We start from the raw sequence: 26,299 nt of genomic DNA, 5'->3' as shown, positions 1-26,299 counted from the left end.
CATGTTCTGTTTTCCTACCATGATATTTTTTACTTCGACGATCGTCCTTTGGCCCAAACTACAACTGTTAAACATTGCATGAATACCAGTGATACCCCTCCTATACATCGCCACCCGTATCGAGTGTCACCGGCTGAGCGTCAAGTTATTCACGCAGAAGTTCGGAAAATGCTTGCCAAGAACATTATTGAACCGTCATGGGCATCACCTGTTGTACTGGTAAAAAAGAAGGATGGCTCATGGTGCTTTGCGTGGATTCTCGGCACCTTAACGGGGTTACTAAAAAGGATGTGTATCCCCTACCTCGGATTGATGATGCCCTTGACTGCCTCCACGGTGCTCGCTACTTCTCCTCTACCGACCTTCGCTTCGGCTACTGGCAGATTGCTGTGGACAATTTCAACTGCGAGGAGACAGCTTTTGTAACACCAGATGGTCTTTATCAATTCAAAGTGATGGTGTTCGGTCTTTGTAACGCTCCTGCCACTTTTGAATGCATGATGGACTCCCTTCTTCACAGTTTCAAATGGCCCACATGCCTGTGCTACTTGGACGACGTTATAGTATTCTCCCCAACGTTCGCTATGCACTTCGAGCACCTCTCAGCAGTCCTGGATGTTTTTCGTCGAGCCGGTCTGCAACTCAACGCATCGAAGTGCCAATTCGACCGTCGCCAGATTACCGTTCTTGGGCATCTCGTTGATGCGAACAGAGTGCAACCGGACCCAGGCAAGATCCATACCGTTATGCACTACCCTGTTACGAAGTGTGTCAAGGATGTGCGCCGCTTCATCAACCTTTGTTCGTACTTCCGCCGTTTCGTGAAAAATTTCGTGGCCATAGCACGACCACTAACCGAGCTTTTGAAAAAAGACGCCCCTTTCCAGTGGGGCGATAACGAGGCCTCTGCATTCAGGCATCTAATCAACCTTCTCGCAACGCCTCCTGTTCTGGCCCATTTCGATCCTTCTGCACCTACCGAAGTCCGTACTGATGCCAGCGGTCACGGAATTGGCGCAGTACTGGCCGAATGCCAGCGTGGCAACGACCGTGTTATCGCTTACGCCAGCAGGCTCCTCTCACCCTCGGAGCTCAACTATTCCATCACTGAGCGTGAGTGTCTGGCCCTAGTTTGGGCGGTTGCGAAGTTCCGCCCATACTTATACGGCCGACCCTTTTCCGTTGTCACAAACCATCACGCGCTTTGCTAGTTATGCTCACTGAAAGATCCTGCAGGAAGACTTGGTTGTTGGGCCTTACGCCTCCAAGAATATTCGTATACTGTCACCTACAAATCTGACCGACTACACAAGGACGCTGACTGCCTGTCTTGCTACCCGTGTCGTGGGGCTCGTCTACCTAGTAGACGAGCCTGACGACGTCGATAGTAGTACCGCCAAAGGCATTTTCTCTGTGTCTGACTTCACTAACATCGCCGATGAGCAGTACTGAGATCTATCGCTGCGCGCACTCATAGAGCGTCTGCGCTCTACACCTACCGACACATCCGTTTGCCGATGTCCTTCAGGGCGGCAATCTGTAACGAAGGAACTTCCTCCCTGACGGGTCTGATCTTCTTTTTGTCGTGCCAAAACATCTACGACAGACTGTGCTCTTTGAGATGCATGACGCACCCACTGCAGGACATCTTGGGGCAACCCGCACGTACGACCGCGTCCGCGCCACTTCTATTGGCCTAGTCTCGCTTGCTCCGTCCGACGCTATGTTGCAGCCTGTGATCCCTGCCAGCGTCGACAAACACCTCAGGTGCTACTTGCCGGTCATTTCCAGCCGATCACTCTCCCTGTGGAACCGTCCTTTCGTGTTGGATTAGACGTCCTCGGTCCCTTTCCCACGTCATGCTTTGGGAACAAATGGGTAGCTGTCGCCACTGATTACGCCACCCGATATGCTATCACGCGGGCTCTCCCTACCAGTTGCGCCATTGACGTCACGGACTTTCTCTTGCGTGACATTATCTTACTTCATGGCGCTCCACAACAGCTGCTTACTGACTATGGTCGTAACTTCCTCTTGAAAGTTATCGCCAACATTGTGCATTCCTGCTCCACTCAACACAAGCTGACTACCTCATACCATCCTCAAACCAATGGCCTGACAGAGCGGTTAAACTGTACTCTTACCGATATGCTGTCCAAGTACGTTTCCAAGGACCACCATGACTGGGACATTGCCCTTCCTTATGGTACATTTGCGTACAATTCTTCCCGGCACGACACCACCGGATTTTCTCCATTTTATCTACTCTACGGTCGCGAACCGACCTTGCCCCTTGACACGGCACTTCCTCCTGCTGCGATCTCAACAAGTGAGTATGCGCGTGATGCCATCGCCCTCGCCGACCATGCACGCCAGCTTGCCCTTGCTCGACTGACAGCCTCACAAACCACTCAGCAGTGTCAGCACAACGCCTGTCACTGTGACGTAAAGTTTTCGCCTGGTGCACTCGTGCTCGTGTGGTCGCCCTCTCGTCACGTCAGACTTTCAGAAAAACTCATTTCGCGATACACAGGGCCCTCCGCGTGCTCGGTGTCCCTTTCTTCGGTGTCCCTTTCTTATCGCTGCGTGTTATGGTAACACACACAGTGAAGAAATATACGTGCACGCACTAAGTACCCCGGCCTTCCGAAAGAACCAAAGAAGCATGCCGTCAAAAGAAGTTCGTAGAACTCGAATGTGCCCAATGAAAGCTCAGAGTTTGGCGTCGCACAACACTTAATAAGGAATATTGGCTCAGTTCCCGCAGTAGCAATGAAATACGCACACTGCCTCTGACCGTAGCACTTTTTCCGACAATGCGGCCAGCGCGCGCCGCCGTAGCAGACGACGCAGATTACGACTCCGCCCCTAGAGCGTCTGCGCCTGCGTGGGCTGCTTCTGACGCGCGACTCCAGCGCTCGCCGCATCGCCGATGCAACGCGCTCCGAGTTTTCCCCTAAGTGTGAAACAGACTGTACATGTGACTGAGTTCACTTTGCCACTCACTACAAGCCGTGCAACATCGGAAGTTCACATTGAGTGATCGGGTGTGTGTGCCCCCTGACCCTGAATAAACTAGAAGTAGCAAGATTTCTCCTCCTCTCCTTCTGCAAGCCCCCTTGCCATTCACACTCTCAGTTTGCACTTTTTGATCATGGTGGTCTTACTTCGTAGCACTAATGATCGCTGCAACATCAGGATTCGCGATCACGGCAATAGTAGGGCTGCTCACTATGATCAACAGCTACTGCTATGGCACTGGCGCGTGTACAAAAACAACAATGTGAGCAGAAAAGGTGCAGCTGATAATGGGCTTGTCTATGCTGAAACGGCACCAACACAATCACGTAACTGACGCCACTGCACTAACACCGAGGTGCGGATAAGCCCTGGACCTTGGCATTTAGCATTAATATTTCTAACAGAGATACGGCAGGCAATGGACACTGGAAATCTTGATGGTGCATCATTTATTGACCTTTCTAAAGCATTAATTTCACTTGTTAATAACATACTTTTTGCTAAATTGGACTCTACTGGTATAACTAGCCCAGCACTGCAATTATTATGTAACTATTTGAGAGATAGAGAATATACTGTATCAATATCTAGCACTTACACCCTAAAACAACACTGGCGTATCGCAAGGATCCATATTAGGACCTCTCTTGTTTTTATTATACAGTAATGACCTCTCACAGTGCCTAAAGTCATCTTACGGCATCCTTTACACTGCTGGCACTACTATTTTCGCCTCAGAAAAAAGGTCTTGATTTATTAATGTGCAAGCTCAACCACGAAACCACAAACACTTTGACCTGGTGCCAGCCAGACAGATTACCCATTAATACTACAAAATCTAACTTCATCATTTTCTCAGCTACACAAAAGCTTATCAGGGCCTCCATCACTAGCCTTTGCTTCCAGCACACTTTATCTTACTGATAGTGCAGTGTTTCTTGGCATCATATAGACAAACACCTAAAATTTGATGAGCATGTTTTATCCTCAGCAAAGAAGGCAGGTTATGGGATTAGAATATTAAAGTTTGCAATTCTTTTAATGTGAAGACAGTCATCTCCATTTACTATGCTTTTATTCATACACATATTATTTATTGCATATCACCATGAGGGAGCCATATCCCACACATTTATCTACAGTGCAGCATACCAACAACCAAGCAATTTGCATCATCACACGTAGCAGCCACAGATGAGAAGCATCTCCATTGATCAGCTCTAATGGTATTTTACCATTACAGAAACTACATAGATACTCACTTGGAATACTTGTTCATAAATCTGTTAACAGAAAGCTGCTATTCCCTATAATAATAACTGTCAGTATCTGCACTCCATGTCTACCCGATTCGCTTCTATGAACAGCTATTTACTACCAAAACCTAGAACTCATTACGGTATATTTACTACAAATTTTTCAGCCACAATACTTTGGAACTCATTACCGCGTCATATTAGGATACTCTCTCATTTTTGCACATTCAAATTAAACCTCCAAAATATTTGCAGTCAATATAACCATTTTATCATTACCATTATATTAATAATTCTTTTGTATTATTAAATTATTTTACAGTGTTAGCTAGTGACTCATTTATTACGGCACCTTGTGTGTTTGCATATAGTTGTTTTGTATTTACATACCCTACTCATTTCTAGTGGGAGGTCCCCTGTACACTCTGTCGACTATAGGACCTCCCTTTGTAAGTATATTCCCCAGTAGTAACCTTATTACCATACACAATAAAGTACCCTTATTAAACTACCCATCTTCTCATCTACCCTTCCACGCTGGCTCGGGAGGCAAACTAAGAGAATGCCGCTACCTGTGCTTTCATTCGGAGGCCGAATTGGGTGCGGCTGCTGGCGCCCCCTGGTGGCGGCAATAAAAAAGCAACATTTAAAAGACCTCAAAGACCAACCACAGAACTTCCTGTGCTGCACCCGTGACAGCTGTTTGGGCACAGCATGGCACAATTTTCGTCATTTTTCTGCTTTCACTGCAGTTTGGAGCAGCAATTTGCATGAGTACCAAAATGGGATTATTGGCACAGGATTCACTCCTGATTTGTGCAAAGAAAGCCTATTGCCTTCATCTGCCATTGCAGTCAGTTTTTTGACACAGGCACTGCATTCTCTGAAACCTCCAACCAATCGCTAACTAACATTATCACACTGGACCTATTAAGTTTCTGCATGTCATCATTAGCGGTGCCTCTGGCTTTTCTGGCAGCAATTATTAGCTTAAGAAAACTCTATGTGTAGTTTCCGTGCTTTGAATAACTTTTTTGCTCATACTAACAAATTCAAACAGTTTTTTCCACTTGCAATGTAACGCCGAAATTTTTTCAGTAATAATTGTTCCTTGCCATCAAATGAGTCGTTAGTTGCCATAGGAGAGTATTTTTCGAATATCTAGATTGCTCTGCCTGCATTTTTAAATATAATTTCTTGCTTTATTTTGCTTGTGTTCACTTGCCCATGTTAAGTGCTTTTAAATCATTCACTTACGTTTGCCTTGTTAATGTTTATTTACTTCCCACTCCTGCTATAGCCCTATAACAGGGCTGCAGTATGGGAAAATGTATAAAATAAAATAGACTGTTCCTAACTTGTACAACCCAACTCAAAGCAAATCAACACATATTTACCTGAATCTATGGCATTTCTAGCAGTCAAACTTATGGCACCTATAACACCCGAAATAATGTGATATTTTTCTCTTGAAATATGTAAGCCAGCAGCTCAACACACAATGTGCAAAATGTTTTCAAGCAAACATGTCACTATCCTACATATTGCACTCGAATGTGGTGCACAAAAATTAGCAGGTGTCGTTTGCTCTTTACCAGTTGACTGTGATGTAAGACAGACAATCAGGTGTTCCTGTGAGGGAACCAATAATTGCTGTATGATGTACAACATATAGTTATACATCGTTTTGTGGAAGAGAGCAGATGTTTGTTTTGTTGCAATAAAGAAATTTGTTGGCGAAACATGTTTTCACTGGTTATACTGTTGATTAGCACCGTAATTATGGTGAATATATAAGAAAATAAAAATCCCAGCTGCTTTTAAGATAGACATAAGATCTGTTCAATTCGCCTACGCCACTTGAACTAGTTCACGAGGTGCTGGACCCTACCCTCCGCTTCAGTGGTGCATTAATGGCACCGTCTGGTTCGTGCCACTCATTTCAAAAGGTGCAGCAAAGGTGCAGGGCTAGTTCACACTTTTGCTGCTACCCCTCTGTTGTCAGTGCCGACTAGCACAGACGTGCAGGTGCAAAGCAGCAGCGCAGCAGACAATGCAGCACAGAAGCGCGACTGTCGTTAAACCCTGCTCATGCGCGTTTGCTGTGCCTGTGCAATTTTGGAGTGAATTTATGCCCCAGAAGCCAATCATACCAGCAGATCAAGACACTCAAACTTATGCGCTTGATGCCATATTACACGGACAAAACATAACACCTGCACCGCATTTGCACCTCCGCAAATGTTTAGAGTGCCACTTCGTGCCTGCACTGCAGAAATCGAGCTGTACAATTTCCTAACTTCTCATCCACCCCCATGAACTAGTTTAGAGTGGTGCAGGCAAATTGAATGGAACTATGGTGTAGGCCAGCAGTGTTCCAAGAGCTAAAGAGAAGTGAACCACAAACTCTCAGAATAACAAAAAGGTGTTCTTTCTGCTTATGTCACTCTTAATACCTGTATAAAAAAAATAAAAACAAACATAAATAAATGAGAACTGCACTGCACGGTACAGCTTAAATATCGATGATATAGTTTAGTGAATCAAGGATGCCATCGAAGTTTTAAGAAACTTGAAATAAATAGAGTTGCAAGAAATTTCACTCAATTTTAAATTTATAACACCAACGTTTCTAAGTTTTTCATTGGTTGCAACATTTTTTGCAGGTTCTTGCAAGTTTTAACACTCCTATTCCAAAGCATTTCTGTAAGAATGTACCCATAGCAGCATGGTGCATCACATACGATATGCAACAATTTCTGCTCATAAAAATCCTACACATGCATTTCTTCAAAAAGCTGAAATTCGTTTGGGCATTTCTGGCATGAACAAGGCTTCCTGCGAAGTTTTCACAAGGAAACAAAAGATCATGCCGCAAGGGCTTAATTTTACCGCTGCGTGTAGTAGGAGCAAGAAGTCTAACTGAGCACTACCCTCACATCACTTTTCGTGACATGTGCATGCACTTCTATATAATTATGCACATAACATGTCTGCATTATATTTATATTTAGGAAAAACAAAGAAAACTCGGCTCACTTCAGAGATATGTTATGGCTGCAGAAACATAAAAGATGCTTGTGCGTAGACATAACTCGCCAGTTCCAGCTCGCCTTCATGTAGTGACTGTGAATGCTCCTAGCCTTACAGGAGTTGTGCAAGTTTGAGTACGACTGCCTCCAAATAGTCATTGAGGATCGAATGTACTGCATATACTCAGAAGCAGAAGACACACGGTATGATTCAGCGTCCGATACGACGTTCAATGCACCGGAATGGCAGCTGGATCCGAGCCATTTTGCTGTGCCATAGTGCCGAATCCGACGCCCGACGTGCAACAGAAGTTAGAGGCATAATACAATTCGATGCCGGATATGGCATCCAATGCACCAAAATGGCAGCTAAACATGAATCCATGCATCCGATCCAGCGCTGTGGCATGGCTGATCTGGCTGTCAATACAGTGCATCAGACGTCATATTCAACACTGAATCGTACAGTGTGTCTCCTACTTTTGTTGCACGCCAGGCATTCGGTCTGGTGCTATGAACTGGCACAACACTTTCGATCCGGCTGTTGTTCCGTTGCGTTGGACACCGAATTGTACCATTTGTCTTCTACTTCATGGCAGCAAGTTCGGGGTGTGGTCATTATACGAGGAAAACAAAAAAGAACACTTTTTGAGTGCATTCATTATACAAGTAAATATGGTACTTTACAGATTATCATGGAAAAATACCCATGAGGCTCATGCTAGAGTATTCCGGAGCGTGCAACTGCCATCCAGGTTCTTTTTGATGTCCCCTACAATGTTCATACACATACTCTGTTCATTAAAGCAGATATAATGCCTGTCTGGAAATTATACAGCTACAGACTAATTGTTGACTTTAAGCACGAAAAAATATGTCACTCTGAATACTGGAAGGTGGTCACTCCCCGTGCTAACTATACTGTGGGTACACTATCGTATACTTTGCCTAAACTTCTTAATAATCCGAATAGATGTGGAATTGATTTAAGTAGTACTACAGTTCGTGAACTGTGCCACGTGATATGTTATGTCTTTGAACAATTTTAATATTGATTTAATTGTAATGCATTAAATCGAATCAATTTTGCGTTTGTCTTTTGTTAGGTTCCTGTATGTCTCATGTATGCTCCTGTACTGCCTTGTAGAGGGGACCGTGGGCTCTAGTCAAGCTGTTCAGCAGCTTTTACCCACGACCCCTCCATCGTTTTGATGGAAATAAAGCTTATTATTATTATTAGTATTATTATCCTTGCTTGATCCTTGTCTAACAAGCCATCAATGCTGATGTCTGTAGAGTCTTTAGTAGCGTCTGACGGTATTTCCATGCAGACTTGGTCCAAAGCTTTATATTCGTAGTACAGCATATTCTGCATATTCTGATATGAAGTCTACAGCTTCTTGCATAATCAGCCAGAGCTGCCAAGAGGATTAGACAGGCAAGTGCTCTTTGGCAAGCCAGTCGGGATGAATTTTGCACCAAAAAAAGCTCAAAAAATGCTACTGAGACCGATAATACCTATGTAGTGAAATTAATTTCATCATAAGGTGAACATGGGTTAAATAGCACTGAGTTTTATGTTATTGTGCCTTCCAAACTAAACCACAGTGTGCGAAGCACACATGCTGCAACTCGTACCAATAGGCAGAAAGTTCCGAAGCCTACTTGCAAACACATTAGAGCATAGAGCAAGGCACACCAGGCCAAGTAGTCAGCGTTTAGATTACAAACACACTAGTGCGTGTTGTGTAAGTCACTGAAACGGATCGGACAGCACTGACCAAATGGGCACCCATTTACGAGAGCTTCAGGAAACTTCTCTTTCTGCTGCTGTACAGCTGAAGGCTACTTATGTGTGCATGCTCGTGTGATCAAACATGGAAATATTCATCCTGTGGAGTTGCCAAGTATCCACACACAGTAAACCAACATTATTAACAAAGCCACTCTACTGGTATATCCCTTTATTTAAAAATTTTCAGGTATCAACTGCAGCGCATGCACAAGTGCAGTGGCCCAGGATTCCGGTTAGTATGAAGCAGGAAATCGACACAAAATTCTACAGTGCAGCCAATGCATTGATCCTTTGCATTTCTTCATATTAATCTGGAGAGGCAAGAAATGCTGTCATTGTCACTAAAGCCAAAGATGGCAGCTCCTTTTTCCGATCCGCATCATGTGACTATGACCAGTGAAGAAAGCAGTTGCTCACATGTGTCAGAAGAATATTTCCGTTGCCATGACCCCACTATAAAGCACAGACGTGTTTCAGTAAATGTTTTATGCAACTGCTGCAGGGCATGTACGGCCCTACTATGGCTCTGAGTGCCTGTCATCTTTTAATGAGATACTGCATATAATAAAGTACATTTCCTGTCCTGATGATTCTGTTATGACGAGGGTTCACTGTATATCATTTCTGTTGCAAGATCCTGAATGTGGCATGGAGCCACATTCCTCCTCTAGGAAGACACCAGACAGGTCGTCGCCTCGCCCATTCTTGCCAGTGTTGCTCACTGCACAATGCATGGGCTTCCTATGAATGCATGTACACATGCACTTCCTGGCGGAACAGCTTCTCTTCCAAAAGCTGTTCATGGTACATATGTTCTTTTAGTAATGAATTGCTTAATAAGTATAACCATTTCCTCGCACAAATTTTTCTTATCACTCGTTTTTAACACTTGTATTTGCAGCTCTCCTTCTTTTGCACTGTCCAGGTGCACTCTTTGTGTCACCTGTTTTAACGGTCTAGTTGAGCTGTGCTATAATCAAAGACCTAATGAACACTGTTAAGACTGATTTAGATACAGTACTTTCTGCAAGCTAACTGTAGTGCAATGACCTACTAATCTACCTTAGAAATTTTGGTTGTTGGTTACTTGAACAATACCACAGACTTCATAAATGTGCTAGGTGAATAAGCTTATTTTGATACAAAAATTGTCTCTGTGCTGCCCAACCACCTAATGCTTCAACATCTTTTAGGCCAGTGGTTTGTGTTAAAAGCCGTCTGTCACACCCACAGCATAGTTGGTGAGGAGAGGCTTAATGGATGCAATAATACAGATATCAGTTGTACAAGCTTGTCTCGGTGCTACCTTCATTCCCACAATAAAATCTATAACAGCACAACGGACGCTATTTTCAACACACATGGCCACTTGGCAGCAGCAACCGTGGCACAAAAAAAAAAAAAAACGCTGCTAAGCCATACTTTTTGGTTGCGCAGATTGGAGCATGGTCATCGGCAAGCATTGATTTTCACCACTGCTGTGGTGACAAGCATTCAAGTACCTTGGCACGTGGACTTCACGCCTACCAGCACCACCAATCAACATCACCGACGACACCTGGTGACATCTGACAGCGCTACCACTGAACTGGATCGCTCCGTCACGCTACCAGCGCTATAAAAGAGGATCTGCCTGGCCCCGCGCTTCACTTGGCAGCAGCAGTTGTGGCACAAGGAAACGCCGCTAAGCTGTACTTTTTGATTGGGCAAGTTAGTCTTTGCTTTTATACGGCATTGCCGCTTCTGTTTTGTCACGCCTGCTGCTGCCAAGGTTACCCCTGCAGCTTTTTAGCAATGCCTAGTAATGCAGAACTTGCTTGTGATGTTGACACCCTTCGGAAAGAAATCGCAGAAATGCGGGAATGTTTGCGCGTGGTAAACTTGTGTGAAGAATCTAGGGGAAAATGTGATGCTGTGAGCGCCGAGAACAAGACGCTCACAAAAGAAAACGAAATGCTGGCTAAAAGGGTCGTGTACATGAAGCAGTATTCTCGTACAAACAATGTCAAGATCAAAGGTGTGCCGTGCACACAGAGCGAGAACTGTCGCTGTTCTGCAAAAAATCGGTGACAAGATCGGCTGTCCTGTGGCACCATCTGACATAAACATTGTTCACCGCCTCCCTATGAAGAAGGATAAGCACATAATTGCATGCCTCTGTTCCCGCACTAAAAAGGCTGAATTTGTAAGTAAATCCCAGAAACCATGACTAAACACTACCACTCTCGGCTTCCCCTCGTCTGCAGGGACCAAGGTCTTTATTAACGACCACTTAACACAAGACAACAAACGTCTGTTTGCTCTCAAGCCCTCGAACTAAACAGACAGCACAACTTGAAATTCCTATGAACCGACAGCTGCCGCATCAAAGCATGAAAGACAGAAGGGAGCCATCTGTACGTCATTTCTAGCACACGCGACCTTTCACTAATCGCCTCGTAGCTGTGCAAACCTATTTTCATATCTAATCAAATAAATATTGCAGACAATGTATTATTCTTCAGAAGAACTAAAACGTTCATTAAATAACACCAGGCTCACTCATAAATCCCTGATACACTTTAACATATGTAGCCTCTCAATGAACTATGATAACATGATAGATTTCTTTTCTAATCTAAATAACCCTTTCACTATCATCTGCCTCTCAGAAATATGGATGACAAATGCTGATAGTGAGCTGTTTGGTATTCCTGGATACACAATGGAAGTATGAGTCCGTAAGCATGTTCGGTATGGTGGTTCAGTAATTCTCGTCCAAGATAGCCAGCCATATCGCCGTCGCCATGGTCTTTCTTTGTCTTGCCCTAACGTTAAATCTGTATTTCTCCAATTCCATAAATTCTTTCTTTCAGCTAACAGTAGAAACAGAATAATTGGATCACTATATCACTCCCCATCATCTTGTTCCGTTACTTTTTGTTTTTCTTCTTGAACATCATTGCAAATGGAAACAAAAATGCTGTTATCCTTGGTGACATAAACATAAATATTACTAGCCCCTCTGACACCAACTGTTATGCAGGATATGGCCTAGATTCATTAATAACCGTACCCACAAGATGTCCTCCGTCCTGATCTCACTCTAATAGACCACGTATTATCAAACTTACACCTAGAGCAATGTGCTGGCGTAGTCACCTTTCCTATAACAGACCACTACTCTGTGTTCGTTCTATTAAAATCCATCAACCCACTGTACCAAAGAAACATAAGAAGAGCTAAGTTTTACACCACTAAGTTCATTAATCAAACTGCAGAAAACAACTGGAACCTGATTCTTTTTATGACAGACCCCCCCAACCCTGGCTTTCCAACAATTTAACAACAAAGTTAGAAGCGTGTGCTGAGAGTGCACAAACCTAACACAGGACACTCGCTGGTTCTCAGCCGCTAGAAACCCCTGGATAACAGGACCCCTCGTATGAAGTATTAGTAAATGTGATAACCTTCATAAAAAATTAAAATGCCAACCTTTTAACGTAACTTTAAAGTCGCGGTACATAACTTATTCTAATACACTTACCAGACTCCTGAAAGAAACAAAGCGCTCCTACTTTGAGAAAGCTATTGTTGAACACAAAAATAATACCCGCTAAACAAGGGATACCATTACGTCCTTTCTTCATCTGTCTTCATCAAACCGCACACTGAACAAACTTAATACAGGAAAAAGGGTAGTAACGGAAATAATTGATATCGCAAATGAATTCAATGCCTTTGCCTGTTCTACAGACGATCATTCACCAGACAGTATACAACAGCCAGTACTCAGGAAAACCCCTAATCCATTTTACTTGTACCCTATGTCAGCCAAAGAAGGTTCCGATTCAGATGCTAGTCTACAAACCGCAGCTCCCAATCTTGACAATTTACAACCGTCAAAAATCAAATTAATATCATCTCATATTGTTGACGTACAAGTGCAGCATGTTTAAAACAGGTTTCCCCAACAAATTGAAACACAATGAAATAACTCAAATATTCAAAAAAAGGTGACAAAGAACTATTTCAAACTACCGCCCAATTCGCATGCTATCCTTCTTCAGTGAAGTTATTGAGGAACTACTTGTAAACTGCTTAAGAAACTACTTTCACAAATTTACTCTTTCTTCGCCTGAGCAACATGGGTTTCATAAAGGTTATTCAACTAGCTATAGCATCATTCACTGACAAAATAAAACACCCCCTTGACAACAGCCATATTGTTGGCTCAGTTTTCCTTGACTTCAGTCAAGCATTTGGCACCATCTGTCATAATATTCTTTCCTACAAATTAGAAGCTCTGGATACTGGTGGCCCAGCTCTTTTGTTCATTCGCAGTTATCTAACAGAACGCAAGTTGTAGACTTCAGTGGTTAACTCTCATATACTAAATCAGTCACTAGGGGTGTCCCACAAGGCTCGCTCTTAGGCCCTTTACTTTTCCTTGTGTACATTAATGATCTACCTCACTGTTTAACCAGTGCTTCATCTATACCATATGCTGATGATACCACTATACTTACTAATAGCAAATGTATAAATACTGTAATAAATCGACTAAATACCAACCTAGACACTTTATCTGCATGGTGCACAAATAATAAACTTCACATCAACCCTTCAAAAACACAGTTTATGCTTTTTCATACACATAAACATGTCATCGCACCCGCACCACCACTCATCTTACAAACTCATATTCTTCCACCTATACATGAAGTTGTGTTGCTTGGTGTCAAAATTGATCCGTGCCTTAAGTTTAACTTGCATGCTGACATGATCTAAAAAAAAATTGCCGTTGGAATAAAAGTACTAATTTTAATGCACCCGCATTTTTCACAAAACATAAGAACTTCACTTTATTATGAATTTATACACTACCACTTAGAATACTGCACCCAGTTTGAGAAAACACATATTCCACGCACATCACACATCTGCAACATTTACAAAATCAAGCCTTGAGGATCATGAATTTCTCTAGTTACACGTCACACGCAGTTCTAATTTTCACTTCCTTAAAAATACTACCATTATGCTACATGCTCCAGCTCAAACTGGTTTTACTAATATACTGCACAGTAAAGCATGGAATCATTTAAGATATATTCAACATATCTGCTTTTACCAACACTAACTATATGAGATTTTCTTCAAACAACTTTTTACTCCATAGAATAAACACTAATTACGGTATGTTTACTGGCCTTTTCTGGCCATTAAATAGTGGTATAAACTACCACCCCACATAAAGCCTGCCGCACAACATTAACATTCAAGAGAGATACGAAAAATATTTACTAGCAACACTACTGGCTACGGACTCATTGCTATGAGCATACATTGTACACAAATTTATTTTACAGTTTTCATTGCTTTTGTATTTGCCCAATGTATTGCTTTTATTCTCTATCTCACATTGCGTTCCTTATTTTTTTCTTAGAGATTTTAAGTTTTCGCTGCATAGCATATATTTGACTTGTACTTCGCATATTGTAAGCATATTTCTATTTCTAATTATCAGCTAGATTAACCTTGTGTTCTTTGATATATGTCATTCCTATGTTTCCTTAATGTGTCAATTACTACATTTTTATTTACTGATACGCAGCATCTATTTCATTTGCTTCTTTGAGTTTAACTTTAATTATTGTAAGTGCCTTTCTTGTATTTCATTATCTACTTCACTAACTTCATGTAATCTGGTGTGTATCACTGCTGTGTTGCCATAATGTATTAATTACTATATTGTTGAATTCCTAATAGCAGGTCCCCTTGACAGTGTTTGTAACTCCGGGACCTCCTCCTGTACTGATGATGAGCGATGAAATAAAAAAAACTTCGAAATCAACTGCTTGAAGTGGTGCAGTGTCCACAAACTTTTCCAACCCTAGCAGGATCTTGATTTCTTAGCTGGGTTGGACTGCGTACTCTTGCCTTAGAGGACACTGAGACATCGCAGACACGATGCCTTAAGAATTGCCATGCAGTTTTTGAAAAATAAAACACACTAATTTGAAGAAAGATGAGCCCCACATTAGGGTTTGTTGACTGCCCAGGCAGCCTTTCTTCTGTAATCTCTCCTGCCACACCGGTGTCCAGATGTTAGCTTTGCTGTGCCGAGTGTCACCAAAGGAACAACCAACCCACCTCGTCAGCATTTTTTCCAGGCTAAGTACGACAGACTTAACATCCCACGCATTAACACAGCATGCACTGTAGCACAAAAATTAGTCCAGTGATGCAATTAGGTCACTAGACAATTTGCATGTAAGAACAAATATACTATGAAGGAGATTTATTGAGGTTTGTAGTGGTAGCCAGTTCTAGGATGCACCAAGCACAGTCCCCTAGTTCAGGCCTCTGCTGCGCGCTTGATACTGCCGATGCTGCTGACTCTGCGCTCACGTTCGTTATTTTCCTTACAATGGCCCCGCGGAAATAAAGGAGCCATCCTGGCGACTTCGTTTTCTGGAAGGACAGTAGAATGGTGATATGGCATGAGAAGCTGAACGTGAACGACTTCGCAGTTACGACGTCCCATGTCGGACGACGGCGTTAGCGGCTCAACCAGGTAATTAACGGGTGATGTTCTGTCAAGAATGTGGTATGGCCCATCGTACTTCGGAAGGAGTTTCGAAGTGAAACGGAAGAACTAGGTCCCAATTAGAGTGATCAGGTGAGATATACATGGCGAGCATGTCACCAAGAGTTCGATTAAAGCGTTCCGTGGTACTGTTAGTCTGTGGGTGATAAGCAGTGCATTTACGATGAGCAATAGAGCATTCAGCAAGCAGTTCTTCGATGACATCAGATAAGAAGGTGCGGCCTCTGTGGCTTAAAAGTTCTCGTGGACCTCCATGACGAAGGAGAAAACGGCGTAGTATGAAATTGGCGACCTCCTGCACTGTAGCATTTGGTAGAGCAACAGTCTCCGCACAACGTGTTAAGTGGTCTACCGCAATGACTATCCTCCTGTTGCCGGTAGGAGTCAACGGAAGTGGCCCATAGAGACCTATGCCCATGCGATCAAAGGGTCGGGATGGGCATTGTAAAGGTGGGAGTCCACCGACGGAGTTGTGTGGTGGCGCTTTGCAGCATTGGCACTCATGATAAGAGCGGATGAAGTTTTGAATGAAATTGTACATTCCTCGCCAGTAATAGCGGAGTCGAAGTCTTTCGCATGTCTTGAAGACTCCCGCGTGGCCACACTGAGGGACAATGTGGAATGAGGAGCAGAGCTCTGATGGCAAGATTCTCAGAATTACAAGTAACCAGGTGGCATCCCTCTGGGGCATAGTTGCGTCTATAAAGTAGCTGGCATCGAATTGCAAAATGAGGAACTTGGCGCCGAAGTGTTTGTGATGCTGGAACTTTTGACGTATGCAAGAGAAGGTCAAACAGAGATGCGGTTCAGGGATCACTACACTGTGCAGTAGCGATAGTGTCAAAGTCCAGAGAGGACAACGTGCACTCGCAGGAGTCATGACTGGCCTTCGGGGGAAGCGGTGATCGGGATAGCGCGTCAGCGTCAGAGTGCTTTTGCCCGGAACAATAAACCACGTCAATGTCATACTACTGAATTCGCAATGCCCAGAGGGCAAGGCGGCCGATGGGTCTTTTAGCATCGACAGCCAACATAGTGTGTGGTGATCCGTCACTATGTCAAAAGATCAGCCGTATAAATAGGGGCGAAACTTGCCAAGAGCCTACACAATGGCCAAACAATCCTTTTCTGTTACGCTGTAATTGGTCTCCGCCTTGGTTAATGTGCAACTCGTGTATGTGATGACATATTCTGTGTGGCCAGGTTGATGCTGTGCCAACACAACGCCAAGGCCTGTATCTGTATGGATTTTGGTTGGTGCTTGAGGATCAAAATGGCGAAGAATGGGTGGCGTCGTGAGAAGACGGCGCAAAGTTGTGAAGGCGTCGTCACAAGCTGGAGACCATGATGAGACATCTCTAGCGCCACCAAGCAGCTGCGTGAGAGGTGATATAATTGTCGCCGAGTTTCAAACGAATCGCCGGAAGTAAGAGCAGAGGCCTAGGAAACTGCGTAGCTCTTTCTTAGTGGTAGGTTGTGTGCACGCAGTAACATCACGGAGCTTCACGCAGTAACATCACGGAGCTTCTCGGGATCCCGGCGAATGCCCTATTTTGACACGACATGGCCTAAAATTGTGAGCTGACGAACAGCAAATTGACACTTCTTCAGGTTAAGTTGCAACACGACATTGGTCAAGCAAATGAGTATGTGCTGGAAGCGAAGCAGGTGCGTTGCGAAATCTGGGGCGAACACCACAATGTTGTCAAGATAGCAAAGACAGATTTTCCATTTGAGGCCACACAGAACAGTATCCATCATTCTTTTGAACATAGCAGGTGCGTTGCAAAGTCCGAAAGGCATGACAGTGAATGCATACAAGCCGTCTGGTGTAACAAAGGCAGTTTTCGGGGGATCGGCCTCCGCCATCGGAACCTGCCAGTAGCCTGACCGCAAATCCAGCGAACAAAAGAACTCGGCTCCCTGCAAACAGTCCAGAGCATCATCGATGCGTGGTAATAGGTAGACGTCCTTCAGCATGATCTTGTTCAACCATCGAAAATCAACACAGAAGCGGATGGAACCATCTTTCTTTGTGACGAGTACCACGAGAGAGGCCCATGGGCTATGTGCAGGTTGAATGACGCCTCGACAGAGCAGGTCATCGACCTGGTTTGCAATGATGCGACATTCCGTAGCGGACACGCGATATGGTCCTTGTCGCAGCGGTGAGTGAGAGCCAGTGTAAAATGTGATGCTCGACTGTCGGCTCGACTGTCGATGCACGGCCAAGAGATGTTTGCGCAATGTCGAAAGAACAGCGGAAGTGCTGGAAGATTTCGAGAAGTTGAGATCGCTGCTAATGTGTCAGGTCTTCAGCGATGAATGGGCTGAACATACTAGTCCATGTTGAGTTGGGTATGGAGAGAGCACTCAGTTCATGGACGGCAGTAGAAGACACTTCGTCGAGGACGGAGACAATTCGTGTTGAATCGACCGTCTCGACGTAACCAAGGCATTTGCGGCGGAGCAGTGATAGCGGCGATGAAAGATGATTGTAAATGGGCATCATGCTGATGCCAGAAGTAAGGTCAAAAGATGCAAAGGGCAAAGGAATCACTTTTCGGGTAACAAAGTGATGAGAGGGCATGACGAAAACCGTCCCGTTGGATATAGTACTACACAAGACTGGTACGAATGCTGAAGAGCATGGGGGAATGTGTCTTCTTTCACGACAATTTTAGCGGCAGGATGAGCATCGACCGAGGTGAGGTCACCGAGTTGGGATAGTACAATCTCAGCCGGAGTTCAATTAATGATGGCATTGTGACATGAGGGAAAACCCTATCCCAGAATAACGGCGTGGGAGCACGATGAAAGAACTAGGAACTCAATCATGTATAAAACGTCCTGTATGGTGACACAGGCTGTACAAGCAGCGTTAGGGTGAAGTGGTTGAGCCCTCACCATTTAAAGCAACAGTCCAGACAGAGACGTCATCACTTTACGAAGCGAGTGGCAAAACCTGCATCCATAACTGAAATCACAGCACTGGTATCCACGAGGGCAACTGTAGCGACATTTTGGATAAAGACATCAAAGAAATCAGGCAGGGAAAGGAGGAGGACTTCGGCATGTTGACACTTCTGCAGTTCTTGCCTCGGGAACTGCGTCGTCTAGTTTCCCTCTTCGTTAAAGATGGGTCGTCAACGCATAGAGGAAAGCGATCGGTGACGTGGGGAGGGTGACCCGAGGCGTTTGAAGCGAGGACGTCAATCAGTCTGGGAGCGAGCTGGTGATGGGTCGAAGGGTCCGTAAGGTGCATTTGGATCAGGCGGCACATAGGGCACTCTTCTATCAACATCGAACACCTGCGATCGGCCGCGGCAGAACCTTGCAACATGACCGGGATACCTACATGCAAAGCATGTAGGGCGATTGTGCGGCGTATGCCACGGGTTAGTGACAGCAGTGGTTACGGCAGTGACGGCAGTGGTTAGGACGGCAGGGGACAGGAGGGGGAGGGCGGTGCACAGGCTGCTGGAAGCGACGTATGGACACACTGTGAGTGGCCATGGCAGCAACCGTAGCCTAAGTGACCGGCATAGCCACGGCATCCTGCTGCTGAACAGTCGGCAGCGCTTCTGCGAGCTCTTCATGGATTATGTTAGAGAGATGAGACGGCAAAGTGCTGGCAGACCCCTGAGTGACGGACATCAGAGATAGCTGTCATGCAACTTCTTTGCGGACGAAATCCTTCATTTGGGTTATCAGGGAGGCTTGTTCGGGAACGGTGGTCAGGCTGCAGAGTGACGCCGTGTTTGGTGTGGGATGTCACCTTGTCATAGCTCTGGCACAAGCTGATAACGTCGCCAACAGTGCACGGGTCCTTGGCGAGAAGCATCTGGAATGAGTCATCATCAATTCCCTTCATGACCTGCTTGATCTTTTCCACTTTCGTCATGGCAGTCTTCACGCGCCTGCGCAAATTGAGAATGTCTTATGTATACCTGGTGAATGTCTCACCCATGTCCTGTGCGCATGTACGCAAACGCTGCTCGGCTTGGAGTTTCCTGACGGCCGGTCGGTCAAATACTTCTGTAATCGACATCTTGAACGCCGACCACATTCAGATATCCCTCTCATAACTTCTGAACCAGAGACTGACCACGCTCGTGAGGTAGAATGATACATAAGCCAGCTTGTCCGAGTCATTCCATTTGTTGTGAACGCTCACCCGTTCCTAGGATGACAGTCACTCTTCAACATCGTCGTTGTTGGTTCCAATGAAGATGGGAGGCTCCCGCTGGCGAACGGTGCCAGCGCAAGGGACGGGTGGCGATGGAAGGGTCTGCTGGTCGGCGTCCAGCATGGCAGAGGGTAGTGTCTGAGAAAGGAGTTCTAGGATGGTAGAGTGGAACGTTACCCAGCACCTCCACCACTTATAAAGAAGATTTATTGAGATTCGTAGCGACAGCCGGTTCTAGGATGCACAGAGCACACTCCCCTAGCTCGAGTCTCGGCTTTGCACTTCATGCTGCTGACTCTGCTCGTTATCTTGCTTACAATAATTTATGGTGTTCAACAATTGATTTCGTGCTGTTTAGCTCGAGCATCTTGCAGTCCTCCGTAAGCTCAAGATGAAAATGTAGGCTCCATACTATAGAGCAATGGCAAGTACCGTGCAGGACCTAATCCTCCTTAGTAATGGCTTTGAGTCATAGTTCATGTGTGGTAACACAATGGTACCTCACTATATAAGACACATGGCTCCTTTCTGCCTTGATTTTGGTTGCCCAGCTGCACGCAGCAGTAACACGATTACAACTAAATGTTACAACAGAGAAAAGTGGAGACAGACGTAGCACATGTGCCGCTACTACTGCACCATGTAACATGGTAATCGTGCAGACGATAGCCTCAAGTGTCAGACATCAGCACCCTTCATTGCTATTTCAGCTGCATGTAAGATAGTGCCAAGAGATGGAAAGGCAGCACAGATGCAGCAAGTTTTCACGGGCATCTTCATATAGAAGGCATTGTGTAACACATACTTATCAGTTTTTCTCAGTGTTAAATCTGGTTCATGATGGTTTGTAGCTTGCTTAGTTCACTAGACTAGACAGCCTCAATCTTTACTGTGAAAGGGCTAAGCAAAGTGACACGACAGCATTGTACACCTTTATGAAGTGCAGTGCCCATCACTTCCTGCACTGCTTCGCCACACTGACAGCTGCGTAGTGCGCATCTTGATTTTCAACGGCATACATTGAAAGTAAGGAAATTCAATTTTCCGGTGGACTGCCTATCCAGAAAACTCCTGCAAGTATTCACCAGCAAATGGTTCTCCACAGCGATTTGTCAACCATTGAATTCAGGTGTAAAGTCATGTTCAGTATGAGCTGCAACACAATGCCCGTGCCGAAAGAGGCCCCAAGACTGCATGGCAGTGCCAACATAAGAAAAATAGGAAAACTAAACACCATTCTGATTGTGAAACATAGTTCCAGCGCACAATTGAACAAGGACGAGGAGAGAAAGACAACACGAACGCCGGGGAGGGGGGAAAGGGCCCAATGTACTAGAAAGTATATCACTAAGTATGGACAGCTGGGCTAGTTGGTTATGATTAGCATTGTGAAACACAGTTCCAGCGCACAATTCCTCACAACTCCTCGTCCTTGTTCAATTGTGCGCTGGAACTATGTTTCACAATGCTAATCATAACCAACTAGCCCAGCTGTCCATACTTAACCATTCTGATTAGTGGTATTTATTAAACCAGTTTTAATGCAATTGGCATTCTTAGGATACTTCACACACTTTCTGGCGTCTGTTTCTAACCATTTTCTCCCCAACCTGGGTCACTGAGTAGTCCATGGTAGAGCACTGAGCTGCCGTGTGCTGGGGGAACTGAGTTTAGAAAGAACCATCGATCACTGGGCATGTGCCCCTTTTCAAGAGAGATCAAAGAAGATGATTGTTGACCTAATGCGATTAGCATTGCACACAATCACATTCATCTGCTCTTGGGAACAAGGCAGGCCACTGGCCATTTGCAGGGACTGCAACACTGTGGCAAGCCCCAAAACGTGCGGTTTCCTGAGGGAGGCATTTGGTGTCGAGCAGGCTTCCCTGTACATGGTGCTCACGGCCAGGAGATCTTCGTCCGTGGATTCAGAGACTTTAATCTCCTCAAGTTTGCGTCATACTCTCTATCCATCTCCCTCTGGTTTCCCCCATCACCGACAAACGAAAAGACGTTGCAGTGTCACCTACCAGCGCTGTCGCACCAGTCGACACTTAAAATGTATAAAAATGTATAAAATGTCTTAAAGTGTATAAAACATGACATTACCAGGAAAGCAACCAGATCACATAATAAGTACTACGCACTTGAATATATAACACAGTTACATCACTGTCTTGTACCACCATCATAAGAATCCTCATTACTTATCATCACTAAGCACACATCCATCGTCACAAAGAATGGGAATCACATTAACGTGGCCAATCATCTCGAAAGGAAGAACGCAATGCAAATTTTTTCGTTGTCTATGGAACCGCGCAGTCTTGAGGTCTGACTGCGGGCACCGTGCTGCAGCTCATATTGAACGCGACTGTACTACGTTGGCAACCACGCGAGTACAGCGCACCAGGGCTCGTATTTAGGAAACGTGCCGTTCACGATTCTTATCGAAGACGCCATCGTCCCGTTATCACCTCTGTCGCTAATGCGAGTGGCGGGCGCCCAAACAACGGAAAAATACTCATACGCAGGCAACGTCCTGCATACACGGGCGCAGCTCTATAAATAGGCTAGTCGCGCCATAGCATGACAACAATTAACGGAAAACAGAGTGCATACATAGCGCGTGAGCGCTCGACATGAGAGCAAAGTAAGCGCAGAGTTGATGCGAATCGCCTAAAGATTGTCTACAAAGTTGTGAAGTAGATCGAAAGTTGTCCCATGTTCGACATGTACCTAATTAACCGATGAGGTGCCATGTCCAATCGAGTGTACAGTATTCGATGTTATAACTCGATCTGACAAACAGTATGGAAACGCGAGTTATCGAGGTGGTGATAAATTACCTTGCGCAGAAACACAGGTCCTTGAACTTCAGGTGAAGAAATACCTCTAGCAGTAGGCTTTCCGGCAGCTGTTCTATTTCCATTGTCTAAGAAGAAATATTGGAAAGAAACAAGAATTCAATTTTGCACTGAGCAAGTGTAGCCAGCCCCTTCACGTCCCAACAATACTGGCCGCAGCCATCTTTACGACGCAAGGAGAAGCTTAACGTGGATAGATGATGGCAACCTCCATTCCAATGCCTGCTTTAATTATAGATGCCTGTCGCGTAGCTAGTTTTCCCATTGGACCGGAGGTTCCTGTAGTTCAGGGCAACGTTTATAGTGTACGAGAATAAGAACATTATTCTAGTATCGTTGGTTCAGGGTAGTTGCGGAGACATGGCGCTTGCTGCCGACTCTAGAGGCTCGCCAAACAAAAGGATACATAAACATGCAGGGCGGCAGAAGAAAGGAAAAGTAGGCAGAGATTGAGGAGCATTTCAATAGAAAGCAAATAGGAGTGTATGTCTAGAGCACCTTTGGTTATCAGGTATGGTATGGTATGAAGAACTTTATTTGGTCCTGAAGGTCAACCATAGGTTGACGCGGGCCGCTCCCACGTTGGGACTGTGAGGCCGAGCCCTTCAGCCACATCGCGGGCCTTCTGGACTGCCCGTAATTGGTCAGAGAGTGATTCGCTGTGTAGCATTTGCCGCCACCATTCTTCTTCCTTGTCACAGTCTGTGAAGACCGCGGGGCACTGCCAAAGCATGTGGTCAAGAGTAATGATGCCATTGCACTTATTACAGTTGATTTGAGTTTCCCTCTCAGGATAGATCCTGTTAAAGGGCCCCTGAAACGGTTCGGACAAATTTTGTAGGCGCGTAGGGTACAGCTTAAGTAGAACATTCGCACTACAATTTAAGTGAAGCGTTACGTATTAATGGAGCTGCAAGCGATTAGAAGTTACCCTCCTCCCTAGCTATGCTTTTCCTCCTCAACTCGCTCGCCGAGCGAGCGGCGCTAAGCTCCGCCTTCACTGGTTCAGCGTCACGATGCGACGTCACATCGCTCACTTCCGGTTGTTTAGGAGCACGCCCCCTCCCGCGCGAGACCTCTCCGCTAGCCGCTTGGCCGTCGACCGAGAGCTATCGAAGCAGCGTGCGTTGCGAGCATTCTGTCGTAGCGCCGAACGTGTCCGGTACTCCGCTAAAAACAGGCAAGCTGGTCATTTCGGCAAATGACTGGAGGCATAAACTCAAGCTGATGAAGGAACTTTAGCGTAGACGTACGTGAGCAGCCTGATCGGTCTGCACGGTCCAGACACTTGCTGGCGCAGCGCTTAACCAGTCAAACAAAGCGCTAATATTGCTCTAACCAAGTGTAAAGCATTTTAAACATTTATAAATCAACGTGTTGATGATTACACTCCTGCGAAAAATACACACCAGCAGCAAAGAATACACTTCGTTGCTGCTACTGTGTATGGTTGAGCTCTGTGCCACCAGGTGGCTGCACCGTGCAGACCATTCACATTTGCCCTTCTGCTCATCTCGTGGCTCATCCCGGCACAGTCAAGCGGCCAGACCCTGTCCCCTTGCGCTTTCGTTTGCCCTAATACTGGACTCGCGATTTGCAGGTCGCTAGGTTTGCAGTCCACAAAGCAACAAAGTCGAATCATAGTGCTCGCGAAAAGACTGAGACCGACTCTGACCGCGGAGCTCTCGTCAAAATGGAGTACGTTGTAACACAAGCAGACGACACTTGCTGTATGCCGGAAGTGCTGAAGTGTACTAAAAAACTATTCTTGTGTATTCTCTTCGGGTTATTTTCTTTTTACAAAAACAAATTAACTAACATTCGAACTATTACGAACGTCATTTGTTTACCATAAAGTTGGAAAAATTATCGACCACGCGCCCTGGTCAGCCAATCAGATAGCTCGCCCATGTGACGTAATATGGGTTATTTGCATCATATGGGTAGGGGCGGCTTAAAATTCCGCCGCGCAGTGCGCTGCGATCGGCAGCGATGTGTATTTTTAAAACCTTATAATAAATTACACGCTTTACGCAGAGCACTTAGATGCATCAATTAATGATCAGAAGAACCTACTCTAACGACTCAGTACGTTTGTAGAAAGGGACCCTGAAACGATTTTGGCGATTTTCTACAAACGTACTGAGTCGTTAGAGTAGGTTCTTCTGATCATTAATTGATGCATCTAAGTGCTCTGCGTAAAGCGTGTAATTTATTATAAGGTTTTAAAAATACACATCGCTGCCGATCGCAGCGCACTGCGCGGCGGAATTTTAAGCCGCCCCTACCCATATGATGCAAATAACCCAATATTACGTCACATGGGCGAGCTATCTGATTGGCTGACCAGGGCACGTGGTCGATAATTTTTCCAACTTTATGGTAAACAAATGACGTTCGTAATAGTTTGAATGTTAGTTAATTTGTTTTTATAACAAGAAAATAACAAAGAGAATGCACAAGAACAGTTTTTCAGTACACTTAAGCACTTCCGGCACACAGCAAGTGTCGTCTGCTTGTGTTACAACGTGCTCTGTATTTGACGAGAGCTCCGCCGTCAGTGTCGGTTTCTGTTTTCGCGAGCGCTATGATTCGACTTTGTTGCCTTGTGGACTGCAAACCTAGCGACCTGCAAACCGCGAGTCCAGTATTAGGGTAAACGCAAGCGCAAGGGGACAGGGTCTAGCCGCTTGACTGTGCCGGGATGAGCCACGAGATGAGCAGAAGGGCAAATGTGAACGGTCTGCACGGTGCAGCCATCTGGTGGCACAGAGCTCAACCATACACAGTAGCAGCAACGAAGTGTATTCTTTGCTGCTGGTGTGTATTTTTCGCAGGAGTGTAATCATCAACACGTTGATTTATAAATGTTTAAAATGCTTTACACTTGGTTAGAGCAATATTAGCGCTTTGTTGGACTGGTTAAGCGCTGCGCCAGCAAGTGTCTGGACCGTGCAGACCGATCAGGCTGCTCACGTACGTCTACGCTAAAGTTCCTTCATCAGCTTGAGTTTATGCCTCCAGTCATTTGCCGAAATGACCAGCTTGCCTGTTTTTAGCGGAGTACCGGACACGTTCGGCGCTACGACAGAATGCTCGCAACGCACGCTGCTTCGATAGCTCTCGGTCGACGGCCAAGCGGCTAGCGGAGAGGTCTCGCGTGGGAGGGGGCGTGCTCCTAAACAACCGGAAGTGAATGATGTGACGTCGCATCGTGACGCTGAATCAGTGAAGGCGGAGCTTAGCGCCGCTCGCTCGGCGAGCGAGTTGAGGAGGAAAAGCATAGCTAGGGAGGAAGGTAACTTCTAATCGCTTGCGGCTCCATTAATACGTAACGCTTCACTTAAATTGTGGTGCGAATGTTCTACTTAAGCTGTACCCTACGCGCCTACAAAATTTGTCCGAACCGTTTCAGGGGCCCTTTAATAAAATATGGATTTGGGTATGTTCTAGTCTGTAGCAAACGTAATGTGACCGATTGGGCTCTGCAAAGCTTACCGTGTGGCAATGGGTATTCCCTTCTGCTTAAATAATAATGCTTCGTGAT

At 45.2% G+C, this 26,299-nt stretch overlaps 1 protein-coding gene across 2 annotated transcripts in view; it reads right to left on the bottom strand.

The window, feature by feature from the left end:
• Window positions 1-23,117, bottom strand: part of LOC135910904 (F-box/LRR-repeat protein 12-like) — a 90,314-nt gene extending 67,197 nt beyond the window's left edge. Inside the window, exon 1 of one of the 2 annotated variants that reach the window (XM_065442971.2) lies at window positions 22,735-23,117. Coding sequence is in view for 1 of the 2 variants with exons in the window: in XM_065442970.2 (XP_065299042.2) it covers window positions 22,735-22,817 (83 nt within the window). In the remaining variant the exon portion in view is untranslated. The remainder of the gene's footprint in view (window positions 1-22,734) is intronic. The other variant, XM_065442970.2, reaches the window with a different exon arrangement.
• Between the last annotated feature and the right edge of the window lie 3,182 nt (window positions 23,118-26,299).

This window comes from Dermacentor albipictus, chromosome 2, assembly GCF_038994185.2.
Source record: "Dermacentor albipictus isolate Rhodes 1998 colony chromosome 2, USDA_Dalb.pri_finalv2, whole genome shotgun sequence".
Lineage (NCBI taxonomy): Eukaryota > Metazoa > Arthropoda > Arachnida > Ixodida > Ixodidae > Dermacentor > Dermacentor albipictus.
Note: the sequence above shows the minus strand (reverse complement) of the source record. Positions and strands in the feature narration are given on the sequence as shown.